Here is a 19390-nt window from a genome sequence, read left to right as displayed (position 1 = left end):
AGAGAGAGAGTTCTCCGACGGGTCAGCCATGGAGCGAAGATTTCTTTCTTTCGGTGGGTTTGATTAATTTTATAGAAAGAGATCACATGAGAGATCGAATCAAAGGGGAGACAGCAGCAAGACACAGTTCTGGACTCAGTACAGGAAACACGCTGGATCACGGGAGGAGATCGGGATGGACGTGGTGGGAGGCGGCGCACGCGTGCCTATCGCTTCCTCGGCCTTCTGAACCACAGACTCTGGCTCATACGGAGGCCCATCAAAGCTGGGTGCAGAGTCAGGCGGAAGAAGTCAACGACAATAAAGGAAAGGTTTTACGTACGGGACAAGTTAACGACGTACGGGCAGAAGCGTTAAGGCTTTTATTAGTAAAAAAAATAAAATAAAAAGGTAGGTATAGAGGTATAGATATAGATATAGATATAGAGGTATAGAGGTATAGATATAGATATAGAGGTATAGATATAGATATAGATATAGATATAGATATATATATATGATAGGACTGGACTATTCTGTTGCTAGTAATACAATAATATTCTGTTACTCCCGCCTCTATAAGGGCGCGATAACCCGTCCCTCCCCGCCGGCGCGCCGCCTCCTCCCTTCCCCACCGGCGCGTCGCCTCCTCCCTCCCCCGCGGCGCGCCGCGTCCTTTCTCTCCCGCCGGTGCGCCGCCTCCTTCCTCCCCTGCCCGCACGCCGCCGCCCACGGCCGGCCCCAATCACGGCCAGCCCCAACCACGTGCCGCCGCCCGACCCCTGGATCCTCCCGACTACTTCTGTCGCCCACGAGGTTCTCACCCACCTTTCCCACCTCTGGTTCTCCGATGGAGCTGGTGGGCGACAGTGGTAAGCTCGTCTTGCACACCTTTCTGCCGCTACACCTTCTCCTCCGGCCTGCTCCCTCTCGAATATTTGGACTGATGCTTCCATTGGTGGAGGTTCTGGAATTCCCGCACCCAACGCGCCGCCACAAGGTTCCGCTTCTTCCCCTGCCGCTGTGGCCCTCCGCTTCTAGGCTCCCCTTGCTTGCTTCCTACCCATGTTCCCTTCCCCAGCCAGCTGAACCACCTTTCTCCAACTCTCTGAACCGCCCCGAGCGCCCCTGCTGAACCTTCCATCTCTGTTGTTTGCTCCTGGGAGTGACATGGGAGTGGCCCATTTCGTGCGACCACACACGCAGCTCTTGGCTAGCAGCCACACTGGCTGGTCGCCTCCAAGCTTGAGGATACAAGTTGGTTGCTTCTTGTCGCGAGCACACCAAATGGATCTCTGCTTCCGGCCGCGGTGGGAACTCCAGGTATACTACTCGTATTTTGCCATGCTGGGCACCAAGCAGCGCACATGAGGAAGATTGCTATGCTTTTGTAGTTACTGTGCATCTAGTTAGCTCCTGTGCATCTAGTTTGTTGGGCAAAATGAAAATTACAGTTGAAGGAAGATTGAGGGTTAAAGTTTAGAGACGTTTTGAATAAAAGTTTTGATAGTGTGGTAGCAGAAAAACATAGGGCAGGTCTTGTAGTTTTGAACTTTCAGATGTGTATGTCAATTTTCAGTCAAGTTCCTTTTCAGATCAAAAATGATGTACCGTTAGTCGCTATATTGCTCAGTTAATGTGCAACCATTGGAGGAGTTCAAAAAATCAAACTCGTCCATTACCATAAAATTCTGCAAGTTTCATGTGTGTGCTGCTAAAATCTGAAATATTTTTCCAATCATACTAGTACTGATGCAAATCACCTAAAAATGTTGAAGAAAAAATCTGTAAGTTTGGTGCGTGTGCTGCTACAAATCTAAACTTCTTGTCTAGTCATTCTAGTACTGATGAAGATCGAGCTGACTGAAATAATGTACTGCTACCAGATAAATTCAAAACCAAGACCACTGCTAGTTCAAAATAAAAAACACGCCCCAACCCTCTTGGTAGATAAAGAACTTCAAATTTTATGTGTAATCGGCCACAGTAGCTCATGCCACTCGATTGGTCTGTTGTCCTTCCAACTAGTCATAGCAGTAAATGATGAATACAAGTAGATGATTGTGGTGTTTAGTAACAATTCCTTCAATTACATATGCAATCGAGCGCAAGTTCAACATCATCGTCTAAGAAAGGTTCGCAGATATCATCACGAGGAATTCAGATTTTTAAAAAGGTTCATATAAGAAACCACATGAAAATACAGAGAAAAAAAAGATTCAAAGAGTACGAATGCTCCTGACAGGACTACAAGTCTTTGTGTACAAATATTAATGCAGGGGAGCGAAAAAGTTAATAGCATTTCTGCCTGGGTGTTTGTACTTATGCCTAAAAGATAAATATTGTGTTCCTAGCTCATCCAGTTTGTCAGAATAAGTTTCTTTTCCTATATAAATAATTTTTCTAGTTGCACAACTACATGTGCTACTCTAGATGAAGCTTCTGAAACCTCCAATGGCACTTCTAAGTCTAAAACCTGCATGTTTTAGTGTACATGTTGAAACTGCAGTAATTTTGGTGTGCATGTGTTTGAAAAAAAACACATATTACACATTTCTTGTTGAAAATCGGTGTCTTTGCCTGATTGTTTTTCCATACGTAAAAAAATTATTTGTTGCAGTTTTCCTTTTTCATCCGTCCCTCTGCCTGCAAATTGTGCTGCATGTTCACTGAAAAAGTTTGGATCCTGACCAGATTATTCTCAAGAAAATTGTTTTGACTTGGTAAGCTTGGTAGCATAATTTACTAGGCAGAAATATATGCAACTTGTACATTTCTTGACTGCCAATAATTACTTAGGTCCACATAGTTTCAGAACCGAATGTCAGAAAATGATGCCTTTTCAGTTACTGTACATTACTTGGCATTTGAGCCGTCAATATTGTCAGAATGTCAAAGCTAGTGTAATCCCTGTTGAGATGCTACTCTTCTGAATTTTGGTTCCCACACCCAAGTCTGGTGGTTTAGATATTTATTTTCAACAAGTACTGGTAATAAAAACTAAAAGGTCATCCATCACAAAAGTTCACGTAGCATTATACTTGTTCGTGTAGTATTGTCTAGTAAGTACATAATTCATGCTCGTCTAGTAAGTACAAAAGTCGTGCTCGTCTAGTAAGTACAGAAGTCATGCTATTATTTGCACATCATGCAAGTTCAACTATATATATCCCCCATGGATGTCTCCCTCAGTCCGACTATTGCTGCTGCTTCAAAACACAGAAATTTGATTCGGCCAATAAGTTATTAGCTGACTTCATTTTTATCGTTAATGGGATCGTTAACAACCTCATTTGTTGAACTGATTAATAGTCATTACTAAATGCTAGATTATTTGGACAGATTGATAGTACATAAACTGGTTAGCAAAAACATATTTTTGATTATTTAATTACTGCTAGTCAATCAAGGCATGGATGAAATTATCTTTTGAACTGAAACCTATATTGGATTTTTGAACTGATGCAAGATAGAGAAAACCAAAATGAAGAGAATGATTACCGTCTCATTTGCCTCGATTTACTATAAAGAACACATGTGACAGTAAGTCCAGGTATTACTACATGTGGAGTACGAAAATTACTTTTACTGAGAGTTCACTAAAATCCTGCATGGCTACTAGCCATAGGAACTTAATTCTTGAATTGTTTCAAACTTGTAATGTTCTTATCAAATTTCTCTTTTGATTTTCCTATAGATCTTCCTCTGGCTCCCCTGACTCCCGCCCTTCCTCTCTTCCTCTGGCGTTGTCTATACTTAAGAAAAATGGATTTATATATTTTGCATAGTTGACACTTAAGAAAACATAAGTTCAAATCTTCAAACTTTAATCAGTTCAAGTACATAAGGAACGTAGGACGACCATGCAAAAACAGCAATAGCGTAGGAAAAAAGAGTAGGATATTGAGATGTTGCTACTTCTTTATGCTCGTGCCTTGCTGCTGCTCCATTCAATCTCATTAAATGTTAGCTGTAGCTTGAATTGCTGAAATATTAATGTATTTTTACTCTCCTTGAAAATGCTTGAAATGCTGCTAGTGCTTCCCTATGCGTGACGATTCTGATTGTTTAGCACAAAGGGGGACGGGGACTTGTTGTAATGCTTGACATCAATCTACTGTTGGCAGTTAGAGAAAGAATAGTAGCAAGTCCAAGCTCTCTTTGAGTGGAGGTACATAACCAATTCAAATGCTTGTTTTGGTTATGTTTGAGGAAACTCATAATTTTTATCTTTGTCCACTGTTAGCTATGTAAAACAATTCAATAAAAGTTCACTTTTCAATGCTTTAATAGTTCAATTGGTAAAAACAGTATGTGTTCATTCTACAAAAAAGCACTGACTTTTATATGTGTAAAAAAGAAATGGAAATCTACAAGTTCATACAGGTATTACTACATGTGGAGTACGAAAATTACTTTTACTGAGAGTTCACTAAAATCCTGCATGGCTACTAGCCATAGGAACTTAATTCTTGAATGGTTTCAAACTTGTAATGTTCTTATCAAATTTCTCTTTTGATTTTCCTATAGATCTTCCTCTGGCTCCCCTGACTCCTGCCCTTGCTCTCTTCCTCTGGCGTTGTCTATACTTAAGAAAAATGGATTTATATATTTTGCATAGTTGACACTTAAGAAAACATAAGTTCAAATCTTCAAACTTTAATCAGTTCAAGTACATAAGGAACGTAGGACGACCATGCAAAAACAACAATAGCGTAGGAAAAAAGAGTAGGATATTGAGATGTTGCTACTTCTTTATGCTCGTGCCTTGCTGCTGCTCCATTCAATCTCAATAAATGTTAGCTATAGCTTGAATTGCTGAAATATTAATGTATTTTTACTCTGCTTGAAAATGCTTGAAATGCTGCTAGTGCTTCCCTATGCGTGACGATTCTGATTGTTTAGCACAAAGGGGGACGGGGACTTGTTGTAATGCTTGACATCAATCTACTGTTGGCAGTTAGAGAAAGAATAGTAGCAAGTCCAAGCTCTCTTTGAGTGGAGGTACATAACCAATTCAAATGCTTGTTTTGGTTATGTTTAAGGAAACTCATAATTTTTATCTTTGTCCACTGTTAGCTATGTAAAACAATTCAATAAAAGTTCACTTTTCAATGCTTTAATAGTTCAATTGGTAAAAACAGTAGGTGTTCATTCTACAAAAAAGCACTGACTTTTATATGTGTAAAAAAGAAATGGAAAACTACAAGTTCATACAGGGACACATATATGGTGAACTTGCGTCCAGCACGTGAGCATTTGCGCCCACCACTAAGGGCATTTGTATCCCGCACATGAGCTACATGCTCAAACAGTTGAACACTGCCGCCATGGACATGCACAAATGATATTAAGTAGAAGTTTGTTAGTTCAGTTTTTTAATTGATTTACCTTGTTTAAGTAGTAGTGCAGCAATAATAGGTGTAGTTGTACCGAGTTTTAGTTGCTATATGGGGAACCTAGAGGCCATTTATTTTGGTTTATAGTTCAGCTTGTCTGTTCTTTTCAGTCCGTATGCTTTATTGTGCATAATCTTGAGGAAATCCCCAAAAATCATGTGTGCACTCAAGGTAATTAAGTGGCTTTGTAATTTCTGACAATCCATCCCAGACTAGGCAAAACAGTACATGTTAGTCTTGGTTTGTGTGTAGACATGCAATCTTGTTTCATAGATTCTTCTGCTCAAGTTGGAAATACCATGTTTTAGGTAGTCATGCTAGTTCAGTGCTAGTACTTCTATTTTATGTTTATCTTACAAGTGGAAAATGTTGAGGCTGGTCCTGTTGCCAGTTTTTCGTAGATTTTCTAAGTAGCCTGAGACCCATCCTGTCCTCTATACAGATTCAGAGTTTAACACGTCAATGGAAGCTTCTTCTCAAAACTGAAATTGTTCTGCATGTACTGATAGATTAGTTGTTAATTATTGGAGTATTTCGTTCTTGCAGAATAAAAATATGATGTATGCATTGCTTCTTGGCCCAGCTGAGAGAACACTCATGTTAAAAACTATAAAGCAGTTTTGAAGCAATTCCCAGTGTCTTTAGAAGCATTCCTGGTTAAAAAAGCAATGACAACCTCCTCCGTTCGAGTTGAGCACTGGTCATCGTCCAAGTTGACCAGTAGGTGCCGTCCAAGTTCAAAGAGGGTTTTGACAATATTCTATATGATTCATTTGTTTTAGTGAGAAAAAATGCGGGGTTTTGACAATATTCTGTATGATTCATTTGTTCAACCTTAGAACATGGCAATATTCAGTCTATTTTTCTATGATGAAGGCACACATGAAGTCTTGTGCAATGGGTATCCCCCTTGTGCTTCAAAGATTCATATTTTGTTTCTTCAAATGTGTTGTGCGCCTGTTTGATGAGGTAAAACAAAGTAAAAAAGTGAAAATGTCAGTAAAGACACTTGGAAGTACAAATGTAAAAAATAAAGAAGTCCTGATTCTTGCGAGGTAGGAAGTTTTGGAGAAGAAAACATAAGTTTTAAAAAGAAGGAATGGTGAAAATGTATGTCAGTTCAACTATATAAACCATAAAGGTACGATGGTGATGACATTGACAGTAAGGATATGGATGAGAAAAGAAAATTAAAAACTAAAACTAAAAGAACATTGAGTGATTATTTTTTGAGAAGTACAAACTCTCTAGTACCATAAGTACCATAAATTAAAAATTAAGAATTGCATCAGTTCTGACTCAAAAGGGACAATAAATTTGCAAAAAAATGTAACAGTAAAGGTTCGAAGGAAAAAAACAACTTAACAAATGGAAACAACGACAAGTTCACAACTACAAAAGTTGTATGTTCAAACATGACGTCTCAGATAAGTTTGGAAAAAAGCTCAAACAAAAAAAGCTCAAACAAAAGAAAAACCGACGGAAATTCAAATGGGAAAAAGTTCAAGTCACAAAACACGAGAAGTCCAAAACATCGTTGAAAAAATGAGTTCAAAAAAAGAAACACATAAAACATTTTATTTTTGAAAAAACATTATTCAGTTTAATGATATAAACCATGCAAGTTCGAGGACTACGATACCCTAAACCATTGAAAAATTACGAAGAAAAGCCATACCAAGAAAAGAGAGTAAAGTCTAGTCTGCGAAAACACGCTCAGTACAAATTCGTACAAATTCATACGACCATCATTTCAAGTATTTTTTTTTCCGGATATATTCAAAATTAATCTGTGAAAAATACCTCCTCAGTACAAACACCACACAGAGATCAGTACGAGTAATTTATTTTTTCTGACGAAGGGTCGCACCGTATTTCAAATTACTCTTCACCAGTTGCGAATTTGAGAAAACGTTCAACATAAAAAAGTTTCACATATTCGATAGCTTTGCGTAGATGTTGGGTTAAAATCTTTAGCCTTTTTGAAAGTTTTGCATTTGACAATTATTTGTGAAATTTCGTTGCCCACCTAGCGCGAAAGTTTCGCAAAATACGAGCTGTCATTTTATAGCGCATATGGTGCTCAGTCTCATGTCAAATGCAGTAGCGAGTAACTGCCATTAGCCCTTGATAAAATACTACTATAGTAGCTCCACCAGCAACAACATACTGCAGGATAATTAATTAGCGATGGAATCTCCTCAGCTCACAGTACAAAAAAATACCTAACTCCAAAACAGAGTTGCCGGTGTTCCTCCAGAGTCCAAGCCAGAGCATTGCGATCGGCTAATTGAATTCCCGGCAACAAAAAGCTGCATCGCCTAACAGCTTCATACTTTTTGTTCCCATTGAATATCATATCGACAGATTCATCCTTGAAGCAACAAGGCCAACTCGCTATGCGCCTAAAAAACAGAAAGATCAGACGGTTAAAGCCAACTCTAGTACAGTTGATAAAAGGCAGCTACCCAATTGATAAATGCAGTAAAATAGCAGGGCAAGCACACTGAAACTTAGAGAGACTATGCACTGAAAAGTGGACAACATCGACACTGATGTTCAGTACAACAAGAAACTAAAATTGTGACAGGACATATTGACATACACTGAAATTTGCATAGCAAGAATAATGAAATTCTAACAGAAAATACAATGAATTATGGACATCAACAAGACTGAATCAGTGGTACTCATACGTTATCAACAAAGCTGAAACAGTGTCAAGGATGAGCAGATCAGGAGGAGGGGGATACAAATAGCCTGTTGTGTTGGCTTCCAGGGCATAAGGTGCGCCAAGATGAACAGCCCAAAGAAGGACGAACTGCACTAGCTCCCTGGCGTTCTCTGCGGGGTCGCGCAGCAGGGCCTCGTAGGACTCCTTGTACAGCAGGATGGAGCGGCGCGTGCGGCCGTGGAGTATGCTTGCGTGCCGGCGATGTGGCGCGGCGGCGGCGGTTGCCTATGCGCCGGCGCCCAACAGTGCGCTGGTCGCTGGAGCGAGCGATTCTCGATTGGATCAGCCCCTCAAAACCAGGGGCCCTGTGTGGGGCGCAGAGGTTGTATACCCATGGGCTCGGGCCTGCACTCACTCGGGAGAGGCCGGGAGGAGGAAGAGGAGGGCGTACGAGAATGAAATCGTTGGAGCAGCCGGGGATCTTGGGCGCGTTGTTGTTCTGGTGGATGATGTCACCGCCGGCGGCCGCCCCGGCGCCCATCGCCGTGCCTAGGGTGGAGCCTGGGTTGCTGGGAGGGAGGTGGGCGGGTGGAGGGATCGGCCGCGAGCAGTCAGTCGACGGCTGGAGTGGCCGGCGGAACGGGGAGCGAGCAGGAGGGGCTCTTATTTACTATTCTAATAAAAACGATCAGTTCAACCAAATGACAACATCAGTACAATCATCCGAATTCATCAGTTCAATAATGATAACAGAATAATATTCTGTTACGCGAAACAGAATAGCCCAGATGTATGTATATACTATTTTTTTCTGCACACAAGTATGAACACAAGTATGAACTATCTGTTCTGGTTATACTACTTCTTTAACGCAAGGAAAAAGATATATACTACTTCTTTGGGAAGACAATATATACCACCTTTTGTGTATGAGTATATACTGCCTTTTTGGTAATGGAGCATATACTACCTTTTTTGTTAGGGGAGTATATACTTCTTTTTCTGTAAGGGAGTCAATACTGCTTTTTTTTACGTGAGTATATACTGGCTTTATGTGAGAGTCGAGTAGCTGCAATCAGAGAGCGGGCTGGTCCCGAAATGAGTGATAAATTCAAAGTATGCATAAAAGAGTATTTTAAAAACTAGATGAATAATGGGTGTAATACATTTTGTAATGTCGTCGTATGGCAGTAAAAACACAAGGCTACCCATAGAAAAATAAAGCACTTGCTGAAGAGGGAAATGGACGTTCATTTCCAAAATAGAAAAGGAGTATGTATTACTAATTGTTTCAGTGTATTTTTGTGATTGGGTATATGCAACTACAAAAGGAGTATGTCTTATTTCTACAGCGTTATACTATATTTTTTGATGGGGTATATGCTGCGTTACAAAGTGTATATACTCATTTTTTAGGAGGACTATATACTGATTTATTCTGGAGGATTATATACTGATTTTTTTTGGAAGCTTTATATACAACCGAAGAAGAAGTAGTAAACCCATTAGGCATAAAAAATACATAAAATTTTGATCATCAGTAACAATCATGACTCGATTGTGTGAGTGCAAAGCAAGCTCCTAACTATTTCTACGTCGACGTACTAGCCACTTTATTATATGCGTACAATATGAATACATTGGGTAAGTGGCTAAGTGCATCAGCGGTTGCTAGTGGCCAGGGCCTAGATGTAGATTTGTGTGCTCTTCGGCCTGACACCATGCATGCACCGGGACGTACGTGTGACAGATTGAGAGGACAGGAGACACGCCGGCCATGGAGTAGCCGGACGAAGTAGCGTGTCATCCTCGTCGTCTTTGCCCTGCACCATAGGCCATAACACTGCAGGTATATAGAAATTATTAGTAAGTTAACAAGATCTTGACTCCTTGGGTGCTCGATCTGACTAACAAATGCAGCCTGGAACAAAAGTAACAAAAGATGAATGCATCGATTTGACTGGAACGACACCTTACCTAGTACTAGTAGACTTGGCCGATCAATCATCCTCATCCTATTTTCTTCTCCGACGATGACATACTGGAAAGGAATGGATCGAGAGATCAGCGGAAACATACACACGGTTGTGGTAGCCGAACAGAAAAATCGGGAACACCAATTGCACGTACCCTCGCAAACTAGAGATGATGAATCAATCTTCCTCCGATTGATGGACGTGCTGGTTGAAGCCTCCCACAGGGAAGAAGCACGGGGATCATCGTCGGCCATGTCTACCAAGTCTGGCGGTCGGTCAGCGGCGGAGGAGGTGAGCCGATGCTCTTTTTTTTTATGTTCATGTGTGCTGGCAAGAGATGAGAACGCTGTTTCAAATGGAATCCATGGAAGACACGCCTACAAGAGCTGAAAAAAAGGAATCAGTTCAACTAATTTTCGAATCCAAAGGCTTTATCCGAAGTTAGTTAGCTTTTTTTTTGTAGTTAGCGGGGTGAATGGTTGCAACGATGATGGGTGTTGGTGGGAGTATGTACTCCTAGGAGTACCAACCCATTTTCCTATATATATATATATATATATATATTGTTAGTTAAACTTATGTATAAATAATGACACTAAATACGACTAGTAAGTGCTCCAGTACAGTAGCATTACTAGTATACGTCGGTCAAATTATTCATCATGTCCACATATTGAATTGACGTGACAACACGCTGCGCGTGAGGTGACACAAGAATCCCGGCGACGTGTTCGGGTATTCTGGACTTCAGATTTGGAGTACCACTTATCTGTCAAAATCTTTTATCATTCACTTAAAACAGTCGATTGATCATACATTGAGTACCATATAACTGGAATTACCGATGCAAATCGAAGAAGGATTGGCCGGTGCTGCCGGCTGGCGTCAAGTTCGATCCCACGGATCAGGAGCTGATCGAGCACCTTGAGGCCAAAGTGAGTGCTGACAGCGCGAGATTTCAGTCTCTCATCGATTTGTTCATACCAACCATCGACAGCGAGCACGGCATATGCTACACCCAACCTGAAAAACTTCCAGGTAAGACACCGATCGGCCGTCTACTTACACAAACATATTCCTTTGTTTATAGCTCTATTGTTTTTAGACGCAAACCTGGTGAAGCAATTATAATTTGAGATTTAATAAAAAGTGAAACAAGTGATTGTAACATGCCAAAGATGTTATGAAAATGCCAACTAGGTACACTAAAACCTGTATTCCATAATACTGCAGGTATCACACTGAGTGGCCTAAGGAAGCATTTCTTCCAGCGCAATTTCAGGGTGTTCAAAAGGGGCACGTGGATGCGTCGCAAGATACAGTCGGAGTGCGGCATGCACGCGATGTGGCACAAGACCGGCAATACCTTGCCGGTGATGGTCAATGGCCAGCAGACGGGCAGCAAAAAAGGTTCTGGTGCTGCACACTAACAAGAACTTCGACCAGCAAAGGACCAACTGGGTGATGCACCAGTACCACCTCGGGGACCTGGAGCAAGAGAAGGAGCGGGAGCTGGTCCTCTGCAAGATTTTCTACCAGACGAACACTAGGGCCAGGAGTAAAAAGACTATAAGTTAGTTTCGTATTGGTAGTTGTACTACATTGTCGTCCGCAAGTTGGTATCGTTGTTAACGATCTTTTGGTATGAACTTGCATTTGCTTCCAACTATCATGCCGAGGGTCGACGTGGATATAAAGCTAAATCATTTGTTTCGAAATGAATTTTCAGGCACCTGATTTTTATTTGATGGATAGCATAAGCACCTGCCATTCGAATTCCCAGTTCTCCAATTTTTTTGAAACAAGTGCATGCACTTATTATCACGATAAAAAAATAATATCCATGCTGCAACCCAGTTATCAGTCTGTACTTGCAGAATTCTCTCGTTTATTGAGCACGTATATTGTTTTTTCAGGTCGAGCAAGTTTCAACTGGGCTGTAGACTGCCCAGGGTTGGTTTTGTTTTTAACAGACCCAGCCCATGACGACAACGGGGCACAAAGATCCAGCAGGTATCTACTGGCCTCTGGCCCGTCAGCGTTAATTATATTTTGTCTTACAACATCCGCATGCAGTTTTTTTACTGAATCAAACACACAACCCAGTTCTATTATCCTCTTGAAACGCATGTCTTACATCCGTTTTCTAATCTTTACCTATAGTTTTACTAGTTCATATACACGTATCATTATATTGAAAACACATAAAATTCCCTTTTCATATTTATATCCTTATTTTTGTTGTTTTTCCCACCCAGCGCTGATTTTTTACCACTGATTTTCCCTTAAACCAACTCAATTGTCCCACGTCTTATTTGCTTACAAAAACAAAACGATTTTTTTGGCAAATCAATAAGTTCTTAAAAAATGTTTATCATTTCGGGATTATAACAGTTCGGACTCCACCGAAATATGCAAAATAAGGTTGAACTTTTTGACCGTGGTCGTGGGCAGAAAATGGGTTGTAATAAATTATTTAAGAATTAGCAACTGGGCTGCAAATTATAAAAAATAGCAAATGGGCTTTATGTTGTCTGCCACAGATTTGGAGGCTGACATGTGGGCCTACTAAGTTCATGCGTACACAAGGTTTCTCAAAAAAAAAACTTAGTCAGCAATCGACTCTACCAGCGTCCGACTGTTAGATGTCAATCTAACGGCAATCGTGCTTCTTCAGTCTCTGATCTTCCTGCCCCAGTCGCCCAAACCAGCGCCGTTGGAACCGCCTGCTCCCGCCTCCCATGGCCGGCAGTGCTGCCGGGCAGGCCTCACGGCCCCATCATACTCGCATCCCTGGCCTGTCTATCCCTCTACTCACCCACACCTCCTGTTATTTTCTGACGACGGTAGCCGAACTAGTCAACCCTCGTACTCTCCACCACGTGGGCAGCCACTGCCGTGTCTTCCCTGGCTCCGTGTCGTTCCCTTCGTAGGCCTCGCCGTCGTCCACCGCCCTGGTGGTCTCGGCGCGGCATGGTCAACGATGTCCATCCAACGGCCGTAGTGCTTCTTCAACCCCTGGTCTTCTTGCCCCAGCCGCCCAAAGCAGCGCCGGTCGTGCCGCATGCTCCTGCCTCCCGTGGTCGGCTGTGCTACCGCGGAGGCCTCATCGTCCTCATACTACTCCCACCGCTGGCCAGGCCATCCCTCCACTCACCCACTCCCCCTGTTATTCTGCGGCAACGACAGCCTCACACCACAGCCGAACCAGTGAACCCTCGTACTCCTCTCCGCGTGGGCATCCACTGCCGCGTCTTCCCCGGCTCCGCATCGTCCCCTTCCTAGGCCTCGCCTTCGTCCACCGCCGTGGTGCTCTCGGCGCGGCGTGGTCAATGTGGTCAACGACCGACTTCCATCGGAAGAGTACTGTACGTGGAGAGGCTGACAGCTGGGTCCACCGCAGCCGCAAGGAAGTGCCTCCTTATTATGCGCAAAATAATTATTCCTCCACCTGACAAGAGGGACACACCGAACAGGCCACCAGTATTTCACGGAAAAAACGTTTCCCCCCTGACTGCTGGGACCCATCGAACGGGCCACCGTATTTCCCGAAAAAGCGTTTGCCCCTGATTGCTGGGACCCACCGGACGGACCACCGTATTTCATGAAAAAAACGTCCCCCCCCCCCGCCGCCAGCTCGGACCCACTGGAAGTGCCTCCTTATTACGCACAGAAAAATGAATATCCCCTGCTAGCTGGGACCCACCATGGTGGGAGGCTGACTTGTGGGCCTACTAAGTTGACGGGGATGGAGGGTTTTGTCAACTTAGTCAATATGAACGATTCTAGCTCCAGTGACCGTACGATGTCCATCGAACGACCGTCGTGCTTCTTCAATCTCTGCTCTTCCTGCTCCAGCCGCTCAAACAAGCGCCAGCGGGACTGCCTGCTCCCTCCTCCCCACGGCTGGCTGTGCTGCCGCGCAGGCCTCACCGCCCCACCGTACTCCCATCGCTGGCCTAGCCATCCCTCTACTCACCCACACCTGTTGTTATTCTCCTGCGATGGTAGATGAACCAGTAAACCCTTGTACAGTCGTACTCCCCTTCACGTGGGAAACAACTGCCAAGTCTTCCCTGCCTCCGTGTCGTTCCCTTCCTAGGCCTCACTGTCGTCCACTGCCCTGGTGCTCTCGGCGCGGCCTGGTCAACGTGGTCAATGACCGACATGCGTCTGAAGTGGACTGTACATGGAGAGGCCGACAGCTGGGTCCACGCCGCACGCAAGGAAATGCCTCCTTATTACGCACAAAATAATGTTTGCTCCACCTGACATCAGGGACGCACCGAAAGGGCCTCTGTATTTCGCGAAAGAAATGTTACCGCTGCTGACAGTTCGGACCCACCAGCTATATTTTCGCACGCAAGGAAGTGCCTCCTTATTACGCACAAAAAAATGAATACTCCCCCTGTTAGCTGGGACCCAATATAGTGGCAGGCTGACTTGTGGTCCTACTAAGTTGACGGGGATGGAGGGCTTTGTCAACTTAGTCAATATGCACGATTCTAACTCCAGTGACCGTACGATGTCCATCCAACGGCCGTAGTGCTTCTTCAACCTCTGGTCTTCTTGCTCCAGCCGCCCAAACCAACACCGGTCGTGCCTCGTGCTCCTACCTCCTGTGGCCGGCTGTGATGCGGCGGAGGCCTCACCACCCCCTACTACTCCCACCGCTGGCCAGGCCATCCCTCTACTCACCCACACCCCCTGTTATTCTGCGACGACGGCAGCCTCACACTGTAGCGAACCAGTGAACCCTCGTACTCCTCTACGCGTGGGCATCCACTGCCGCGTCTTCCCCGGTTCCGCGTCGTCCCCTTCCTAGGCCTCGCCGTCGTCCATCGCCCTGGTGCTCTCGGTGCGGCATGGTCAACATGGTCAAGGAACGGCTTCCATCGGACGTGGACTGTACGTGGAGAGGCTAACAGCTGGGTCCACGACCGCAGCAAGGAAGTGCCTCCTTATTACGTGCAAAATAATTATTCCTCCACCTGACAGCGGGGACCCACCGGACGGGCCACCGTATTTCGCGAAAAAACGTTTCCCCCTGACTGCTGGGACCCACCAGCTACACCTTCGCACGCAAGGAAGTGCGTCCGGGCAAAAAAACGATTTGCCCCCCTGACTGCTGGGACCCACCAGCTACTTCTTCGCACGCAAGGAAGTGCCTGACAGTCGGGACCCACCTGGTCGAAGCGTACGTAGCGTTGTCATTCTGGTCGCGAACGTGTACGTACATACTAGTCGATGTAGAGGCACGCACGTGTCGTAGTAGAGGCGCGCACGTAGCATGTACACGTACGTACAGCGGCCAGGGTGCAAGAAAGAAAATACGGCCACGTATGTGTACATACGGGCGGGGTCTTGAACACCTACTCGCGCATACGTACGGCCAGGGCTCGTGTACATGGCTGGGTCGGAACGAAGAAACATAGTCATTGTCGTGTTCATGGGGAGGCAACGAAATGCATCGTGTTCATGGGGAGGCAACGAAATGCGTCGTGTTCATCGGGAGGCAACGGAATGCGTCGTGTTCATCGGGAGGCAACGGAACGCGTGGGAGCCAACCGGCTGGGTCGGAACGGGATGCGTGGTCGTGTTCATCGGGAGGGCTTGGACGGAACAGGCGATGGAAACGAGGCCCGGCGTACCGCAGAACGGAGGAAACGGACCTCCTACGGTCGAAAAGGGGGTCTTGTTGATCGGGAGGGTGTGGCGTACCACAAAACGGAGGAAACGGACCTCCTACGGTCGAAACGGGGGTCCTGTTGATCGGGAGGGGTGTGGCGTACCACAAAACAGACGAAACGGACCTCCTACGGTCGAAACGGGGGTCCTGTTCATCGGGAGGGGTGTGGCATACTGCAAAACGGGACTCCATGGGATATTGTTCATCTCCATCGTCGACCTCCTTCAACCTCCACGGGCTACCGTCGACCTCCTCCAGCCTCCACGGGCTCCTGTTCATCCAGCCTCTACCGCGCGCTACTCCACCGGCTACTGTTCAACCACCCCTCCACCGTCTACTGTTCATCCAGCCCTCCACACCACGGGGTCCTGTTCAACGACCCCTCCATGGGCACCCCTCCACCGTCTACTGTTCATCCAGCCCTCCACCACACCACGGGGTCCTGTTCAACCAGAGGCAACACCACCACTCACTATTCATCCACCCCCCCGCAACGCTCACTGTTCATCCAATCGATCGGCTTCAGTTAGCAGCAGTAGCGAAGGAATCGCTCGATCGGGTTCAGTTAACAGCCATCGATCGATCGCTCGGGTTCAGTAACGCGTAGCCTGCAGTGCAACCGCTCGGGTTCAGTTAGAGCCCAACGCCTCGCTCAGGTTCAGTTAGAGCCAACGCCTCGCACACACGCGCGTACGTGTACGAGAGAAATGCGCATCGCTTGGCCCCCGACCTCCCACCGTAACCGGGAACTCCCCGAAATTTTCCTCCCCCTCGCTTCTACCACGGTTTTTTCCGTCATGGACGGCCCAAAGAATGTCATGCAGCTGTGTCTCCGGCCCGCCCAGGACGAAAAGCCCATTTTCTGTCATGATTTTTTTTCATAGAAGTAGGAGCCCACCACATCTATGATGATACTGGGTTTTGTCACAATTATCGTCATAGAAATGTCATATGTATGATAGAAATTTTTTTCGTTCGACCCAAAATGTCACGAATGTGTCTTTTTTTGTAGTGCTTGCAAGTCTATAGTCACCTATTATGTGTTATGATCCGTTAACCCCGAAGTGACAATAATCGGGATACTTACCGGTGATGACCGTACTTTGAGGAGTTCAGGTATTCACTATGTGTTAATGCTTTGTTCTGGTTCTCTATTAAAAGGAGGCCTTAATATCCCTTAGTTTCCGTAAGGACCTCGCAGCCACGGGAGGGTAGGACAAAAGATGTCATGCAAGTTCTTTTCCATAAGCACATATGACTATATTCGGAATACATGCCTACATTATATCAATGAACTGGAGCTAGTTCTGTGTCACCCTAGGTTATGACTATTACATGATGAACCGCATCCGGCATAATTCTCCATCACTGATCCATTGCCTATGAGCTTTTCATATATTGTGCTTTGCTTATTTACTTTTCCGTTGCTATTGCTATCATCACTACAAAATGCCAAAAACATTACTTTTACTATTGTTACCTTTTGCTACCATTATCACCACTATCATATTACTTTGCTACTAAACACTTTGCTGCAGATATTAAGTTTCCAGGTGTGGTTGAATTGACAACTCAGCTACTAATACTTGAGAATATTCTTTGGCTCCCCTTGTGTCGAATCAATAAATTTGGGTTGAATACTCTACCCTTGAAAACGGTTGTGATCCCCTATACTTGTGGGTTATCAAGACTATTTTCTGGCGCCGTTGCCGGGGAGCATAGCTCTATTCTTTGAGTCACTTGGGATATATATCTGCTTATCATTATGAAGAACTTGAGAGATCCAAAAACCATGATCTATCCCTCAACTACGAGGGGAGGTAAGGAACTGCCATCTAGCTCTGCACTTGATTCACCTTCTGTTATGAGTAAGCTTGCGACACCTACACCTGCTTCTGCTATTCGTTCTGATATGTCGCATGTTATTGATGATGCCACTTCTGCTATACATGATACTTATGATGAAACTACCTCTATGCCCGATACTACTGTGCCACTTAGTGATTTTCTTGATGAACAACTTGCTAGGGCTAGAGAGATTGAAAATACTGAATCTGATGATACTGATGAAAGTGATGATGAAGAATCACTTGTTATTCCTAAGGGTTATGTTTTTCTTATCAAGAAGCTTCTTTAGCTATTTTAGCTTGCAAAAATAGAAATGAACTCAAAAGGTTATTAGCTAAATGGAGTAAGCAATCTCTAAATGCTAGAATGAAACCTGACCCTACTTTTGCTACTTCACCTATCTTTGTTACTGATAAGGATTATGAATTCTCTGTTGATCCTGATATAATTACTCTGGTTGAATCTGATCATTTTCATGGTTATGAATCTGAAACTGTTGTGGCACATCTTACTAAATTGAATGATATAGCCACCCTGTTCACTAAAGATGAGAGAACTCGTTACTTTTATATCCTTAAAATATTTCCGTTCTCATTAAAAGGTGATGCTAAGATATGGTTTAATTCTCTTGATCCTGGTTGTGTGCGTAGTCCCCAGGATATGATTTATTACTTCTCTGCTAAATATTTCCCTGCTCATAAGAAACAAGCTGCTTTAAGGGATATATATAATTTTGTGCAAATTGAAGAAGAGAGTCTCCCACAAGCTTGGGGGAGGCTTCTCCAATTACTTAATGCTTTGCCTGATCATCCTCTTAATAAAAATGAAATACTTGATATCTTTTACAATGGACTAATCGATGCCTCCAGAGATTACCTAGATAGTTGTGCTGGTTCTGTTTTCAGGGAAAGAACACCGGATGAAGCTAAAATTCTATTGAATAATATGTTGACAAACGAAAATAATTGGACACCTCCGGAGCCAATTCCTGAGCCTATTCCTAAACCAACTCCGAAGAAGAGGGGTATTCTATTTCTCAGTCCTGAAGATATGCAAGAGGCGAAGAAATCTATGAAAGAAAAAGGTATTAAAGCTGAAGATGTTAAGAATTTACCTCATATTGAAGAAATACATGGTCTTAATTTACCGCCTGTTGAAGAAACATATAATCTTAATCCTTTACCTATTGAAGAAACTCATGGTCTTGATAACCCGACACAGGTAGTAAAGGTAAATTCCCTCTATGGATATGATAAAGCTGAAATCCCATTTACTAAATTTGCTAGCCCATGCTTAGATGAGTTTGATAAATTTATGGCTAAGCAAGAAGACTTTAATGCTTATTTTGGCAGACAATTGAAATACAACTCAAATATGCTTGAACACTTGGGTGATTATATGGCTAATGTTAAAGGTGAACTTAAACTTATTAGTAAACATGCTTCTATGGTTACCACTCAAGTAGAACAAGTACTTAAAGCTCAAAATGATTTGCTCAATGAATTGAATAGTAAAGATAATGATAATGCTGTGTGAGTGGCTACTAGAACTGGTAGAATGACTCAGGAACCTCTATATCCTGAAGGCCACCCTAAGAGAATTGAGCAAGATTCTCAAAGAAATAACATAGATGTACCTAGTTCTTCTAAAAAGAAGAAAAAGAAAAATGATAGGACTTAGCATGCTTCTAGTGATCCTATTGTTGAAACACCTGAGAATCCAAATGATATTTCTATTTCTGATGCTGAAATTCAATCTGGTAATGAACCTGAAACTAGTGATAATGCTAATAATAATGTTCATGATGATGCTCAACCTAGTAATG

The 19390-nt window shown here is 43.7% G+C and overlaps 1 protein-coding gene and 1 long non-coding RNA gene across 3 annotated transcripts; one reads left to right on the top strand and one right to left on the bottom strand.

The window, feature by feature from the left end:
- The first annotated feature begins 739 nt into the window (after positions 1-739).
- LOC119269057 lies at positions 740-6300 on the top strand. Its single transcript, XR_005133430.1, has 2 exons — positions 740-1302; positions 5925-6300. It is a non-coding gene; the product is annotated as an uncharacterized LOC119269057 (long non-coding RNA).
- Positions 6301-7031: 731 nt separating this feature from the next.
- On the bottom strand, positions 7032-8872 carry LOC119272063. 2 transcript variants are annotated; one of them, XR_005134689.1, is made up of 2 exons: positions 8075-8872; positions 7032-7783 (listed from the first exon to the last, which is right to left on the bottom strand). XR_005134689.1 is itself a non-coding variant. In XM_037553656.1 (2 exons), the coding sequence occupies exons 1-2, from the start codon at positions 8591-8593 to the stop codon at positions 7748-7750; spliced, it is 498 nt and encodes a 165-aa protein (XP_037409553.1). In that variant the 5' UTR covers positions 8594-8872; the 3' UTR covers positions 7032-7747. The 2 variants fall into 2 exon arrangements, 1 of the variants encoding a protein (XP_037409553.1); XM_037553656.1 differs by having other exon boundaries at positions 8132-8872.
- Between the last annotated feature and the right edge of the window lie 10518 nt (positions 8873-19390).

Source organism: Triticum dicoccoides, chromosome 3A, assembly GCF_002162155.2.
Source record: "Triticum dicoccoides isolate Atlit2015 ecotype Zavitan chromosome 3A, WEW_v2.0, whole genome shotgun sequence".
In the NCBI taxonomy this organism is placed as follows: domain Eukaryota; kingdom Viridiplantae; phylum Streptophyta; class Magnoliopsida; order Poales; family Poaceae; genus Triticum; species Triticum dicoccoides.
Note: the sequence above shows the minus strand (reverse complement) of the source record. Positions and strands in the feature narration are given on the sequence as shown.

Excerpts from the sequence above, each read along its gene's own strand:
- LOC119272063 (XM_037553656.1), bottom strand. The coding sequence starts at position 8,593 with ATGGGCGCCGGGGCGGCCGCCGGCGGTGACATCATCCACCAGAACAAC. Across the intron at positions 7,784-8,131 it reads GCCAACACAACAGGCTATTT|GCGCATAGCGAGTTGGCCTT; the intron begins GTATCCCCCTCC and ends TCTGTTTTTTAG.